General features: G+C 41.0%; 2 protein-coding genes across 2 annotated transcripts in view; one reads left to right on the forward strand and one right to left on the reverse strand.

The window, feature by feature from the left end:
- Positions 1-214: 214 nt before the first annotated feature.
- On the forward strand, positions 215-3815 carry LOC106940594 (sodium channel subunit beta-2-like). The gene is made up of 3 exons (XM_015023373.1): positions 215-334; positions 2050-2388; positions 3672-3815. The coding sequence occupies exons 1-3, from the start codon at positions 271-273 to the stop codon at positions 3764-3766; spliced, it is 498 nt and encodes a 165-aa protein (XP_014878859.1). The 5' UTR covers positions 215-270; the 3' UTR covers positions 3767-3815.
- Positions 3816-7772: 3957 nt separating this feature from the next.
- The window catches only part of LOC106940591 (low affinity immunoglobulin gamma Fc region receptor II-like), a 16843-nt gene continuing 12588 nt past the window's right edge, over positions 7773-12027 (reverse strand). The window contains exons 2-6 of the mRNA XM_015023371.1: positions 9055-9190; positions 8895-8930; positions 8329-8604; positions 8013-8255; positions 7773-7939 (exon numbers count right to left, since the gene is read on the reverse strand). Of these exons, the coding sequence (XP_014878857.1) occupies positions 7806-7939; positions 8013-8255; positions 8329-8604; positions 8895-8930; positions 9055-9085 (720 nt within the window). The 5' untranslated portion in view covers positions 9086-9190 and the 3' untranslated portion in view covers positions 7773-7805. The remainder of the gene's footprint in view (positions 7940-8012; positions 8256-8328; positions 8605-8894; positions 8931-9054; positions 9191-12027) is intronic.

Raw genomic sequence — 12027 nt, forward strand, 5'->3', positions numbered from 1 at the left:
TTGTGGATGAATAAAATAGACCTTCAGTAAATAATAAACCCAGTTCAGGTTTGACCAGTCTAGTTGTTTTTCTGGTTTAACTGGTGTTTAATGTCTGACTTCATCCATCATCTACTTAAAACAATTAGTGTTTTAGATTTTAGTTTAGACTGAAATAATCCCGCTTCTTTGCAACGGCAGCTGTTTTTTGAAATGAGGAAATCCCAGAACTGCTTCGTCTGCAGTTTCCAGTTCAGACTCGTCCTCTGATCATGAAGGTTGTTTCTCCTCATGGCGACTTCAATGCAGCTGCTGGTTCTGGTTCTGGTGTCAGGAGTTTCTTACACATTTTCTGGTAAGTCCCACCAAAACAGCTGAAACACATTAGACTCACACTAACTGAGGAAATGTTGATGTTTATGGCAGTAAAGAGGTTCTGATCGATCGGATGACCGAGTCCAGTTGGTTCCTGCTGCTGTTTTCTGTCTGTTGCTGGTTGATTTTGTCCAACTACTCGACTCTAGAACTTCTTATTTTTATTCACCAACTAATGCAGAACAAACATTACAGACCAACAAATTAGTGCAAATTTTCTGTTACCCTACAAATAACAGAAAAACTAACAAAAAAAGACAAGGAGTTGACATTATTGTTTAATTTCTCTATAGGAATAATAAAGTATTTTTGAATTAGAATTAAGATGGATACATTCAGAACAAAGACAAAACAGAACATTATCAAATGGTGTCATTTTCCTTTAATCAGTTATTTCTTATTTGCTTTATTTTAATGTTCTCTATTCATTGATTAACCTTCAGAGTCACTGATATTTTGGTAGAAGTTGAAAAGAAAGAATAAATAAATAGATAATTCTAGTAGTAAAAGTATTGATATTATCCTCAACTACATGTAAAGTTGCTCAGTCTGAATTTTACTGAAGTTAAAGTAAAGAAGCTTTTGAAAATTCTCAAGTATTCAAAAGAAAATAATATATCTTGTAATATCAGCAAACTGCTGTTCTGTTTTCCAAGTGATTTTTCTGAACCTTGTAACTTCCCAACTCCCTGATGATGTAAAAACTTCAGCATAAAATACAATTAAAAAATAAAACTATTTTAAATATTTTTTATTTAAATGTTACCACATCCAAAAAGAGAAAAAACAGGAAAGATGTTTTTCTCCGCTCTAACAGAAACCCTGGTAAATATAATAATTAACACAGAAGCTTAGAAACAAACATGGAGCTGAGCTCTGGCTGCTGCTTTGTCCTCCTGGGTTTCTCTATCCGCCTCCATGCTGAGTTATGGTTGGATGAGATGAGATGATGTCATTCCAAACCAGTGGCTGTGATTGGTTCTCCTGGAGATGAGCACCAGGCCTCCACTGACTCTGTGAGGATAAGAGTGTTAGATGCTGGATGGTTGTGAACCTCAAACGAGACATCAACCACCACAGTGGATGAGATGAGTTTATGATCCATCTCCACTGAGATGGAGAAACTTCTGACAGAAACATCTCTACAATATTTACTAATTAAACTCATTAAACTTCATAAATCTTGAACTAGCAAAAGACATTATTGAGATCAATGTATTAAAAATGTTAAATAAGTGAAAAGACAATTTATTTGTTTGAGGAATCTCTTGTTCAAAATCTATTTATATAATTACATACTATAAAAGTTATTTATAATGTTTAGTTTTTGTTGGTGAGACCAACAGTTTTCTACCACAGAGGATGAGTTGGGTCATCGTGAATCTGGATCCCTTCATGTAAATCACTGGGATGGATGTCAAACTGGTGACCAGTTAACTAACCAGTCTGACTGGTAACAAGGTTGAGTTACCTCTTTTTTAAATATTCACTCATATTTATTTTTAGAAACATAAGCAATACTAAAAATGTATCACATCATGAAAACTACTGCTTTACGGTCCAGAACAGCTGAGCTGAACCAGATCATTTAAATATTCTGTAACCTATTTATGATCCAACCAGATTATTCATCAGTTTTTCTTTTGGTGAAACTCAGAAACCAGAGTCTTTAATGTCTTGTTTCCTCTCCTTCAGATCAGATCGACATCACAGTGAAACCTGGACAGGAAGCCATCCTACCATGTCGGCTTACGAACAGCAAACTTATCAAAGTAGTAGACTGGACCAGGGATGATCTGGGTTCAGATTCTGTTCTTCTGTACAGAAGTTCACAGTTTGTCACAGATCAGCAGCAGTCCTTTAAGGACCGGGTGGATCTGAAGGACAGACAGATGAAGAATGGAGACGTGTCTCTGGTTCTGAGGAACGTGGCGCCTGAAGACAGAGGAACATACAAATGTCAAGTCGTTTATGATGAAGCAAACAAAAGGAATTTAAAACACGTCTGCATCGTCAACCTGGAAGTTGCTCGAGGTGAGTCCGTCTGTCTGGACCAGATTTCAGCAGCTTCCTGCTGGTCATCATGTTTTTAAAGACCTTAAGATGTTCTTCATCCATATTGTGTCTTTTACTCATCCAAAGCTTGGAGTGGAGGAAATTAAATAAGCTCTTTAATAAACTGATGGTCATAATCTCACCAAATGAACCAGTCTGGGTTGCATATCCAGGGTTAGATGTTGTTTACTGCAGCTGCTCAGGAGTCACACTGTGTCTCTGTTGTTCAGGGTTTCCTATCCTCTGCTTGAAACTGATGTCAGAGTCCAACTCACTCTGGATCTGACCTGCTCATGGGTTTCTGATCCCGTGGCTCTCACCTCATGGACCTGGTGTTAAATAATCCTGACTGAGGAATTTTCACCTAACAGAGCCGTAGAGGTAACATGTTCAGTGGAGAAAAACTGATGGTTCCTCCAGGCAGCTCCTACTGCAGCTGGAAGAAATCCGGGATCTGAACCAGCTCTGCTCAGAGCAGCTGAGCTCTGGGCCGTCCAGAAATGACTCGGCTCCATGTCTCAGCTGGAGGAAGGACAGAGACAGGGCAGAGTGAAGTCAGTCTGAGGAGGACCGACCCGTTAGTCTCTGCTGTCTGGTTCTGTTGGAGAAGATGAGGGTTGGAGTGGAGACAGACCAGTAAACTGGGAGCTTTGTCTTTCAGCTCAGCTTCTTCTTCACCACATCAGTTTAACTTACAGATCCAAACAGCATCACATCATCTGCAAACAGATGAGGATCAGACAGGATGTAAGCTGGAGCTGAAGTCAGGCTTAGAGATCCAGGCTCCTGGCTGAGTGAGTTTCCCTCTAAAGCTCTGAGTTTCTCAGATTGGTTTTGGTACATCGGATGAAGTCCAGATGTCGGCTGATGCCTTTGCTCAGACACAGCCTGGTCTGTCCACTGCTCTCCACCTGATGGTTACCTGACAGGTCAGCCATTAGGGAAGTTTCTCATCAAGCCAAGAGATTTCTTGGACCTGGAATCTGAATGATCATGTTCAGGGTTTATTCCAGATGTTGATTAAAGATGGGAACTGAGGGAAGGATGGCAGAGATGGTGGAAGCTGTGGAGCTGCAGATGGAGACGGCTTGATAAAAACAGAACAGATGGTCTGAAGAGAAGCTGATCATGTGGTTCAACAATCAGAAACTCTGGTCATGTTGGAGAAAATCTCTTCCTGACAGACCTGATTTGTCACTGAGCACCAAGTGAAGCCAGTTTCCACTGACAGCCTCGTTCTCACTGCTGCTTCTCCTCCACAGGTTCAAGGATCCTCGTAGGCAGAGGAAGCAGAGCCGGATCTTCTGGACCAGTGATCGGACTCACAGTTCTTCTACTTCTTCTCTTTATAGGCTGATTTAGATTTAATGGGTTTTAGAATCATTTATAAAGCTTAGAGGTAAAAATATCCACCCATCACGGAATTTCAATTGATTTTTCCAATTCAATATCAATTTGGTAAAGCCCTTTGAATCGATTAGATTGGTTGGCCAGGGGTTCACATCACACATGGATGTGTCAAAGGTCACAGTCAAGCGCACCACTTCCTCTGATACCTACACTTCCTGCAAAGTGTAGCAGGTCGAAGACGAAGAGGAGCAGGTCTGAGTGAGGTGAGCACCTACAGGCATTTCTTTACCACAGCTCACCAGTCAGTCCTTCAATATTCAAAATTCACTTAGGGTGCATTCACACTGCAGCCTGAAGTGACTCAATTCCGATTTTTTGGCAATTCCGATTTTTTTGCGGGGCCCGTTCACACTGCCAGTAAATGCGACCTTTATGTGTTTTGCAGTCTGAACGGGCCAATGACCTGAAAGTGTCCCGCATGAGCAGTAGAGGGCGCAATAGTGTCAGCGTTCTCAGTGTTCTGCCAACTGCCATAAAAAGAAGAAGATCTCAGTGTTTAGTAAACATGGAGGCTAAAGGTGGAGCTTAGCTTATATATTTGAAGTTGTTATCGGCCGGAGCAGCATATTAACAACTTAATCCTCATTATAGTCCATCATGGTTGTTGTTTTTCTACCCGCTTGCGCGTATCAGGATACAGAATAGTGAGATTTGTAGAGAATCAGTGACGTTCAGTTCGGATGAATGCGACCTGAACGTTGGGTCACATATGGGTCACACTCGAAATATAATCCGACCTGTGCTGTTCACACTGCCATGAAAAGATCAGATACAGGTTGCATTACGTCAAAAAAATTGGAATTGAGTCACTTCAGGCTGCAGTGTGAACGCACCCATAGAGCTGCGCAACCAGAGCTAACCAGAGTGGTGTTTAAAATCCTACCTTGATCAAAACCTCTGGAAAGGTTCATAATTCCTCACAGTAGGTTGATGTAAATATCCATACAAGTCAGCGTGTGTCCAGTTTGAGTGACAGGAGGCGCGCCGTTTCCACGAAGAGGTAAACTTAATCCAGCTACTGCAGCGCGAGGCAACAAGCAGAGGTGCCAGCGGTGTGATTGGTCCGGCTTTAAATGCATTTATGTGCCATCATTTCTGTGGAACAGCCGTGGGCCCCATCTGAAGCTGTAAAGATAACAGTAAAAACTTCATAACTTGATAACCTGACCTGGGAATAATCTGTAATGTTAGTAGACAAGCAAATTAATAAATAAAACATAAAAATTATAAACTTGGTGCTGTAAACTTTACTGATGACTTTTCTTTTTTTGTAGTGATGAGGTTTTATTTTGATTGATTTATATGAGCGGTGAGATTTGGCCTTTGTAACCGTTGAGGGAGATTTCTGTGTGACGGCGTGAGTGTTGAATATTAAATATCAGTTTATCCTCAGTATATCGTTTGTTTTACCTGTTTTGTGTATTTGTATTCAGAGGAGAGATAAAATGCCCAGGTGAGAATCTGCTCCACTCTGGACGATCTGTTGGCCTTTTGGAAGTGAGTTCAGTTTGTTGATTCCTTTGAGGTCCTTTAAAATGTTATACATCTTTAGAGTAATGTTTCTTGCAAAGTTGTATGTTACTTTTTATGAATGTATATAGAATGCTTATGTAGTGGTGCTTTTCGTAGGGTCCATTTAACAAACCTACTGCTGTTGTGTTTTCTGGTGTCAACGTTTTTATTTGTAATTCTCAAGTTAGGGAAATTGTATTTTTAATTTTGAAAATCTGTTTGAATTAATTGTTTTAATAACACATTTCACAAGTTTCTTTATTTTTTTTGTACCAAATCAAACCAACGTTAATGTTGTTCCATCTGAGGACAGTCGGGAAATAAAACCCTCTTCCATTTTTCAGCTGGATGTGTTTGGCTCATTTGTCTACATTTATATCTGATGTGTGTTGATGGTTTGAATGATGGTGAAATGTAATCTTTCATGTTTGTTTCCTAGTTTAATGTTTTTATATGAAGCTCTTTGAACTGCCGTGCTACTGAAACGGGTGATACAGATGAATTTATGAGGTTTTCTCTGCAACATATATTTTATTATTATGGTCTGTCCTGTTACCAACTAAAGATCCTAACTGAGATGATAATAACTGAACCTTAAAGAATTTTGGTTTTGTTTTTATTCCTGCAGAACGACTTCCTGATGTTTTCAGTTTTCCAGAAGTTTCTCTCAGGCTGCAGGTTGAAACATGTTGAATCTTTTAGTTTTTTTCCCCTGAAGCTCCTCTTGTTCCCACCTGCATGAACTCATGTGTTCATAAAACATTCATCAACTTTTCCAGGGAATTTCCTAAACAGAACATTTTGGGGAATTGCCCAAAGCATTTTTAGGCCAGAGCAGAGACACATTATGAAGCTGCTGTTTGCAGCAGCAACAAACAGCAGCTCCTCCAGCCAGCTCCTTCCTCTTCCTCCATTTCGTCCTCCTCATCTTCATCACCTCTTGTGATTTCTAGTTCACTGCGTTCTGGTTCAGTCTGAAAAGGTTGAAGATGTTACTCATCACTGTTTTGGCTGGATGGAGCTAAAGTCAGACCATTAGACGACATTTAACCAAAAAATAAACAAATTAATAACATTTTATTTGAGATTTTATTTTTCTTACCTGCAGCAGATACAAAACTTCAAAATGGGTTAAAACATCTGAATATTAAAACAAATAAATCCAGTTTTTACATTATTTAGATACATAATTAAAAGCAGATTTATGTGAATTAAACTCTACTGTTGAGTAAAACTCAGTGTGGTTCTGATCCACTCCTGGTTCTGGTTCTGGAGCTGCTGTGGTTTTACTCCACCTAGTGGCGGACAGCTGGTATTACAGCTCAGCTGATGTTTTCATTCTCCTTCAGGTCTCAGAGTCTCTCTGTGTTTCAACATTTATCACTTCATGTTCAGGATGATCTGGGAACTGATTCATCATTAAGATGAAAATAAAGTTCTGACTCAGAATCTGACTGTGAAAAATAAAAGTTTACAATATAAATCTGTCAAACATGTTTTCTGGATTATTTCTCCATCTGCAGTGAAGTTTGTTCTGCTCGGTTCTTCAGGATTCTGGATTATAATCTGGACATCTACACATCCTGTTTTGTTCCAACATGTTAGTTCATCACAGCAGGACTGGAGCCTTTGACTAGGACATGCTGCCTTAGTCCAGATGTTCCAGATCTGAGCCTCTTTCTCAAGAAGTCCCAGGGCGTTTCTGTCAGCTGAGTTGTAATAACAGCGCTCCGCCAGTAGGTGGCAGCAGGAGGATGTTTCATCATCAGCTGATGGAGTCACGTGACTCTGAACGATTCTCAGAAACTCAGCAGCTGCAGGACTGGAAACATAAATATTCAGTCCTTCAAAAGAAGCAGACGGTTAAAGTTCTCTGGAACATTCTGGTTGTTTCTGGTTGGTCTGAACTGCAGGATGTTGGTGACATTAGAAGCAGACCACAGCATGTTCCACTGCTGCAGAAAAACACCAAGCAGCTCAGACTTCAAGGTCTGAGCTGCTTGCAGCTGAGACTAATCTGTCTCCATCTGTTGTCACTAAAACCTTCAGACCACAGAGGAGAAACTGAGACTTCAGATGATCAGATGAGATCGGGTCGGTTCTGATCAGGTCTGATTAAACTTTCCTGAACCAACAGGAAGCTGAGGTCTGAACGTCATCCACCCAGTGATGGACAGAATCATGTTTAAGACTGAAACATCTGGTTTGCTTTTCACTGACCTCCTGTTGATGTTTGGATTAAAAACCAGTCATCATAAAATCTATAAACTGTAAAATAAAATACTTTCTGCATTCAGGAGGACGATAAGGTGGAGCAACAGAACCAGCAGGTTCTGACCGTGATGAAGTTCTGCAGATCAACAAGGTAACGTTCTGCTGTCTGAGAACCTGAACTGAGTTAAAACACATTTAATATTCCTGCTGGGATTATTTTAGTCAGATTCTCACCTTCATGGTTCATCTGGATAAAAAAATTAAACCAGCAGAACCAGGTAGAGCAGAGAAACAGCAGCACTGAAGAAAATGAGACAATGGATGTTGTTGTGGAGGTTCTGGAGGTCAGGAGTAGAGGTGGATGAAGGTGGAGGAGAGATGGAGGTGATTCTCCCTGAAATGAATCAAAGTAATAATTTATTTCTTGTCTCCTGATGAAGGTTGAAGCAAACAGAGAAGCTGCTGACCTTCCACAGAGATCCTGCTGGATGGAGACTCTCCCTGACCGCTGATGTTACAGTGGTAGAGGCCTTCATCAGATCTCTTCACTGGGTTTAGGGTCAGGTTCCCAGTAGGTCCATCACCAATGAAGGAGCCATCTTTATAGAAAGCAGCTGGGAGTTTGGAGAAAGTCTTATCATGGCATCGTAACGTGACGTCATCTCCCTCCATCACAGGGAGGACAGGACTCTGCAGGATCACTGATCCACCTCAACACAGAGACAAACTACAGCATTTCATCCATTTCCACACAGCAACACTAACTCCACAGTCTGATCTTACCAGAGACAGAGAGCTGGATGCTGCTGCTGCTGCTGCTGGAGGATCCAGACATGGACTCACACCAGTACAGGCCAGTATCTAATGCGTACACGAAGCTGATGCTGCAGGTAGAACCATCTTTTCTCCCCCACCCATTTCCACACCAAGTACTGGCTCCTCTGGTTGTGTTTCTCCTCACAGTTCCTCCATCAGAGCTGTTTCCATCCTCACAGATCAGAGTCACTGATTCTCCTTGGAAGAACTGAGATCTGCTGGGACTCACAGTCAGACGAACGGCTGGAAGGAAAAACTGCTGCTGGTTTTATTCTCATCAAAGCTCCAAATTCCTGCATTAAACCCTGAACCTTCAACACATCATGCTGGTTTCTCTCATAATCTGATCATTAATATCTGATCCCTGGATGGAGGAGATCTGAGCTTCTTAAACAGAGAAACAGATTAAAGTAATAACTATTTTCCTCTTCCTGTTTTCATCTGATTTCATGTCCATTAACCATGTTAAGGAAACTCATTCATTATTTCACATATTAATCCAGTAAAATGTTTAAACCAGAAAGTGATCAAACCTCGGCTGGGTGTGCAGAACAGCTCCAGGGTCAAAACTATAGAAAAGAGAAATTAGAATAAACTATAATAAATATAATAAAATAAATATGATTCTGATAAAATAGTTTCATAACTCAGATATATAAATGATCATAACTCAAAGCTGGAGTCTGTACTTACAGAGCAGGAGCCTGGCAGATGTTTGCTTCATGGTTCCTGTCAGAGATCAACTGGTTGAATTGGTTTCAGTCAGAATCAGTCGGACCCTACTCTTCCTCTTCCTCCTCTTCCTCCTCCTCTGACGCTGTCAGGCTGCCTGAAGGTGAGAAAACGTTTAAATGATAAAAAGAAGCAAAATAACATCAGCAGGTCAAACTACAGCTAAAGTTGAATTAAACTAAAGTTCATCTGCTGACAGATTCTCTGTATGCGTTAGCAAAGTACCGATAAACCACAGAATAAACCCAAAAGCAAAAACACCTTCAGCCTCCAGCCTGGCGTCCTTCCTTCAGCTCTGCGGCTGGCCACCGGAGGGCGCTGTTGTCCAGGAACAGATCAGATGGTGGATGAAACCCTGGGTCAGTAATTCTGGATACCATGAAAGTGAAACTAACCCTCTGAAAGATGAACCTGGAAAATGTAGGAAACATCCCAGATAAGTGGGCGGAGCCAAGAACAAGATGGCCGACAGACGCAGCAAACGCTTCTGGTTCCTGAACGTCTAAACTTCAGACGCTCATCGGATGGAGGACATGTTGATTTCACTTTTAACTTAAACAAATTATTACTCATTTTTAAGAGAGAATAACTAATTAAAAATTAACTTTACTTTTAACACCAGAAATTCAGTTTCTCTCATTCTCAGTAACCTGCAGCGCTGATAAAAAGTTCATATTGATTTCACAAAATCTATCAGGAGAAGCAAAATCTGACTTTTTTTAACAGAAAAACTTTGTCATAGCAAGAAATTATTCAAAAATATAATATCTTAATAATATGTATAAGCGATGGGTGACTGACCTAATTCAACAGAGGTCCAGCCAAGTGGTGCTAAAGTAACACAAAGAACACATAATGTTATATTTATAAAATCATGGATTATCTGGATTCTGTTAAATCAAAAGGTCCAGGAGCATAATGTGACCTCTGACCCCTAAATATTAAACAACTGATTACAGCAGGAGAGGAGGATGCAGCCGTACTGGAGACAAAACATTTCAGTCAACAGAAGGACATCAGGCCGTCCTCAACCTGGGAGACAAAGGGAGGAGCTTAAACAGAGAGGACACCAGGTTACCGTGACGACGACGCTGAAGGAGCTGCAGCAGGTGAGATGAAGAGATTCAGAGAAAACAGCTGAAGGTTCTTCCCCAGTCAGGGTTTGATGTGAGAGCAGAAATGAGAAAACGACTGAAACTCAGGTCAAGACCAAAGGGAAGAAGGAAGAGACTCCATGAAGAAGAGGAAGAACGTAGTTTGGACCAAAACGGAGATTTCTGACCATCAGACATGTCAGCAAACACATCGCCTCAGGCGTCACATCCCTGGGTGTGAATACTAAATACTGACTGAGAGGGAGATTTATACCATCACTGATTCTGTGTTTCATACATTATTTAATCGTCATTATGTTGAATCCTCTTTGAGTTTCAGGTTAAAGAGTCAAAAAGCCACATTTTGTTTTGTAAAAGCAGTAAAACAGGCAGGAGTGAATACTTTATACAGGCCGTGTGAAAACGTCTTGTTCCTGTCAGAGTATCTGAGAGAAACAGGAAGCTGACGGACGACGGCTGAGCTGCAGCCGCATCTGAAGAGGAAACAGTTTTAACCAGATAAACAGAAACTGTCTTCACCTGGAGGCAGTGACAGATCAGACACACCATGGAACCATTTCAGATCCATAAATACATCTACACACATCTACACCTCATATGGATCTACATCTTACAGCTCTACACAGACAGAAAGTGTTCAGGTTTATTAGAAGCTGAAATCTGTTTACAGAGCAGGAATCTGATGCTTCCTTCATGGTGTCTCAGAGATCTGACTGATCTGCTGATCCTCAGAAACAGAAAGTAAACTCCTCCTCCTCCTCCTCCTCCTCCTCCTCCTCCTCCTCCTCCTCCTCTGAGGAAGGCAGATCTCCCTCTGATATCTTTAACCTCTATGAGTGATGAAAGGAAGATGAAGATGGCTGCAGAGCTTTCTGAAGCTAAACATCGATCTGACGTCTCCTCCCAGCAGCTGACGTCAGAGTTCATCTCTCTTTGGTCAGAGGCAGATCAGACACCGGCCACTAGAGGGAGCTGCAGGGAGATGGACCTCAGATGTTCCAGATCTCTGAATCCTGACAGTTTCCATCAAACCGTCTGAATGAAGGCCGAGAGGAGGAAGTCCATCAGTTTACTGTCAGTCCACAGAGACACCTGGTGTGTCCCCGTCCCCAGAGACGGATTCATGAGGACATCGGTCCCTGGACTAGCAGAGCAGTGGCTCCCTACCAACACAAACGTCATCAACTCATCCAGACTGCAGCAGATTGGTAAACAGCCAGAGACTGATGCTCCATGTTGTTTCAGACAGACGTTCCCTAAACGGACCTGTCTCTGTCCTGATGACGTCATCATCATCATCATCATCATCATCATCATCATCATCATCATCATCATCATCATCAAACTCTTTGTGGTCAAACAAATGAAACCACGCCACCTGGTGGTGTTACACTCTGTGTGTTTGGGTTTCATTTCTCCTGTTTTCATCATTTCTTCAGAGATTTTATGTTTATTGTTTTCTGTTTAACCCTTGAGGCTCCAGGTTGTGTTTCTGAATCCATCCTGGGATCAGATTCGATGGGAGATCAGGTCAGATGATGAACTAACAGGTTTAACTCCAGTCTGCTGTGATTGTGTCAGAACCTGGAGTCTGTTTTAGTCTGTTTTAATCTGTTTTAATCTGTTTTAATCTGTTTTAGTCTGTTTTATCTGTTTTAATCTCTTTTAATCTCTTTTAGTCAGTTTTAATCTGTTTTAATCTGTTTTAGTCTGTTTAATCTGTTTTAATCTCTTTTAATCTCTTTTAGTCAGTTTTAATCTGTTTTAATCTGTTTTAGTCTGTTTAATCTGTTTTAATCTCTTTTAATCTCTTTTAGTC

Source organism: Poecilia latipinna, unplaced genomic scaffold, assembly GCF_001443285.1.
Source record: "Poecilia latipinna isolate Pla-1442-1.1 unplaced genomic scaffold, P_latipinna-1.0 Scaffold3290, whole genome shotgun sequence".
In the NCBI taxonomy this organism is placed as follows: Eukaryota; Metazoa; Chordata; class Actinopteri; order Cyprinodontiformes; family Poeciliidae; genus Poecilia; species Poecilia latipinna.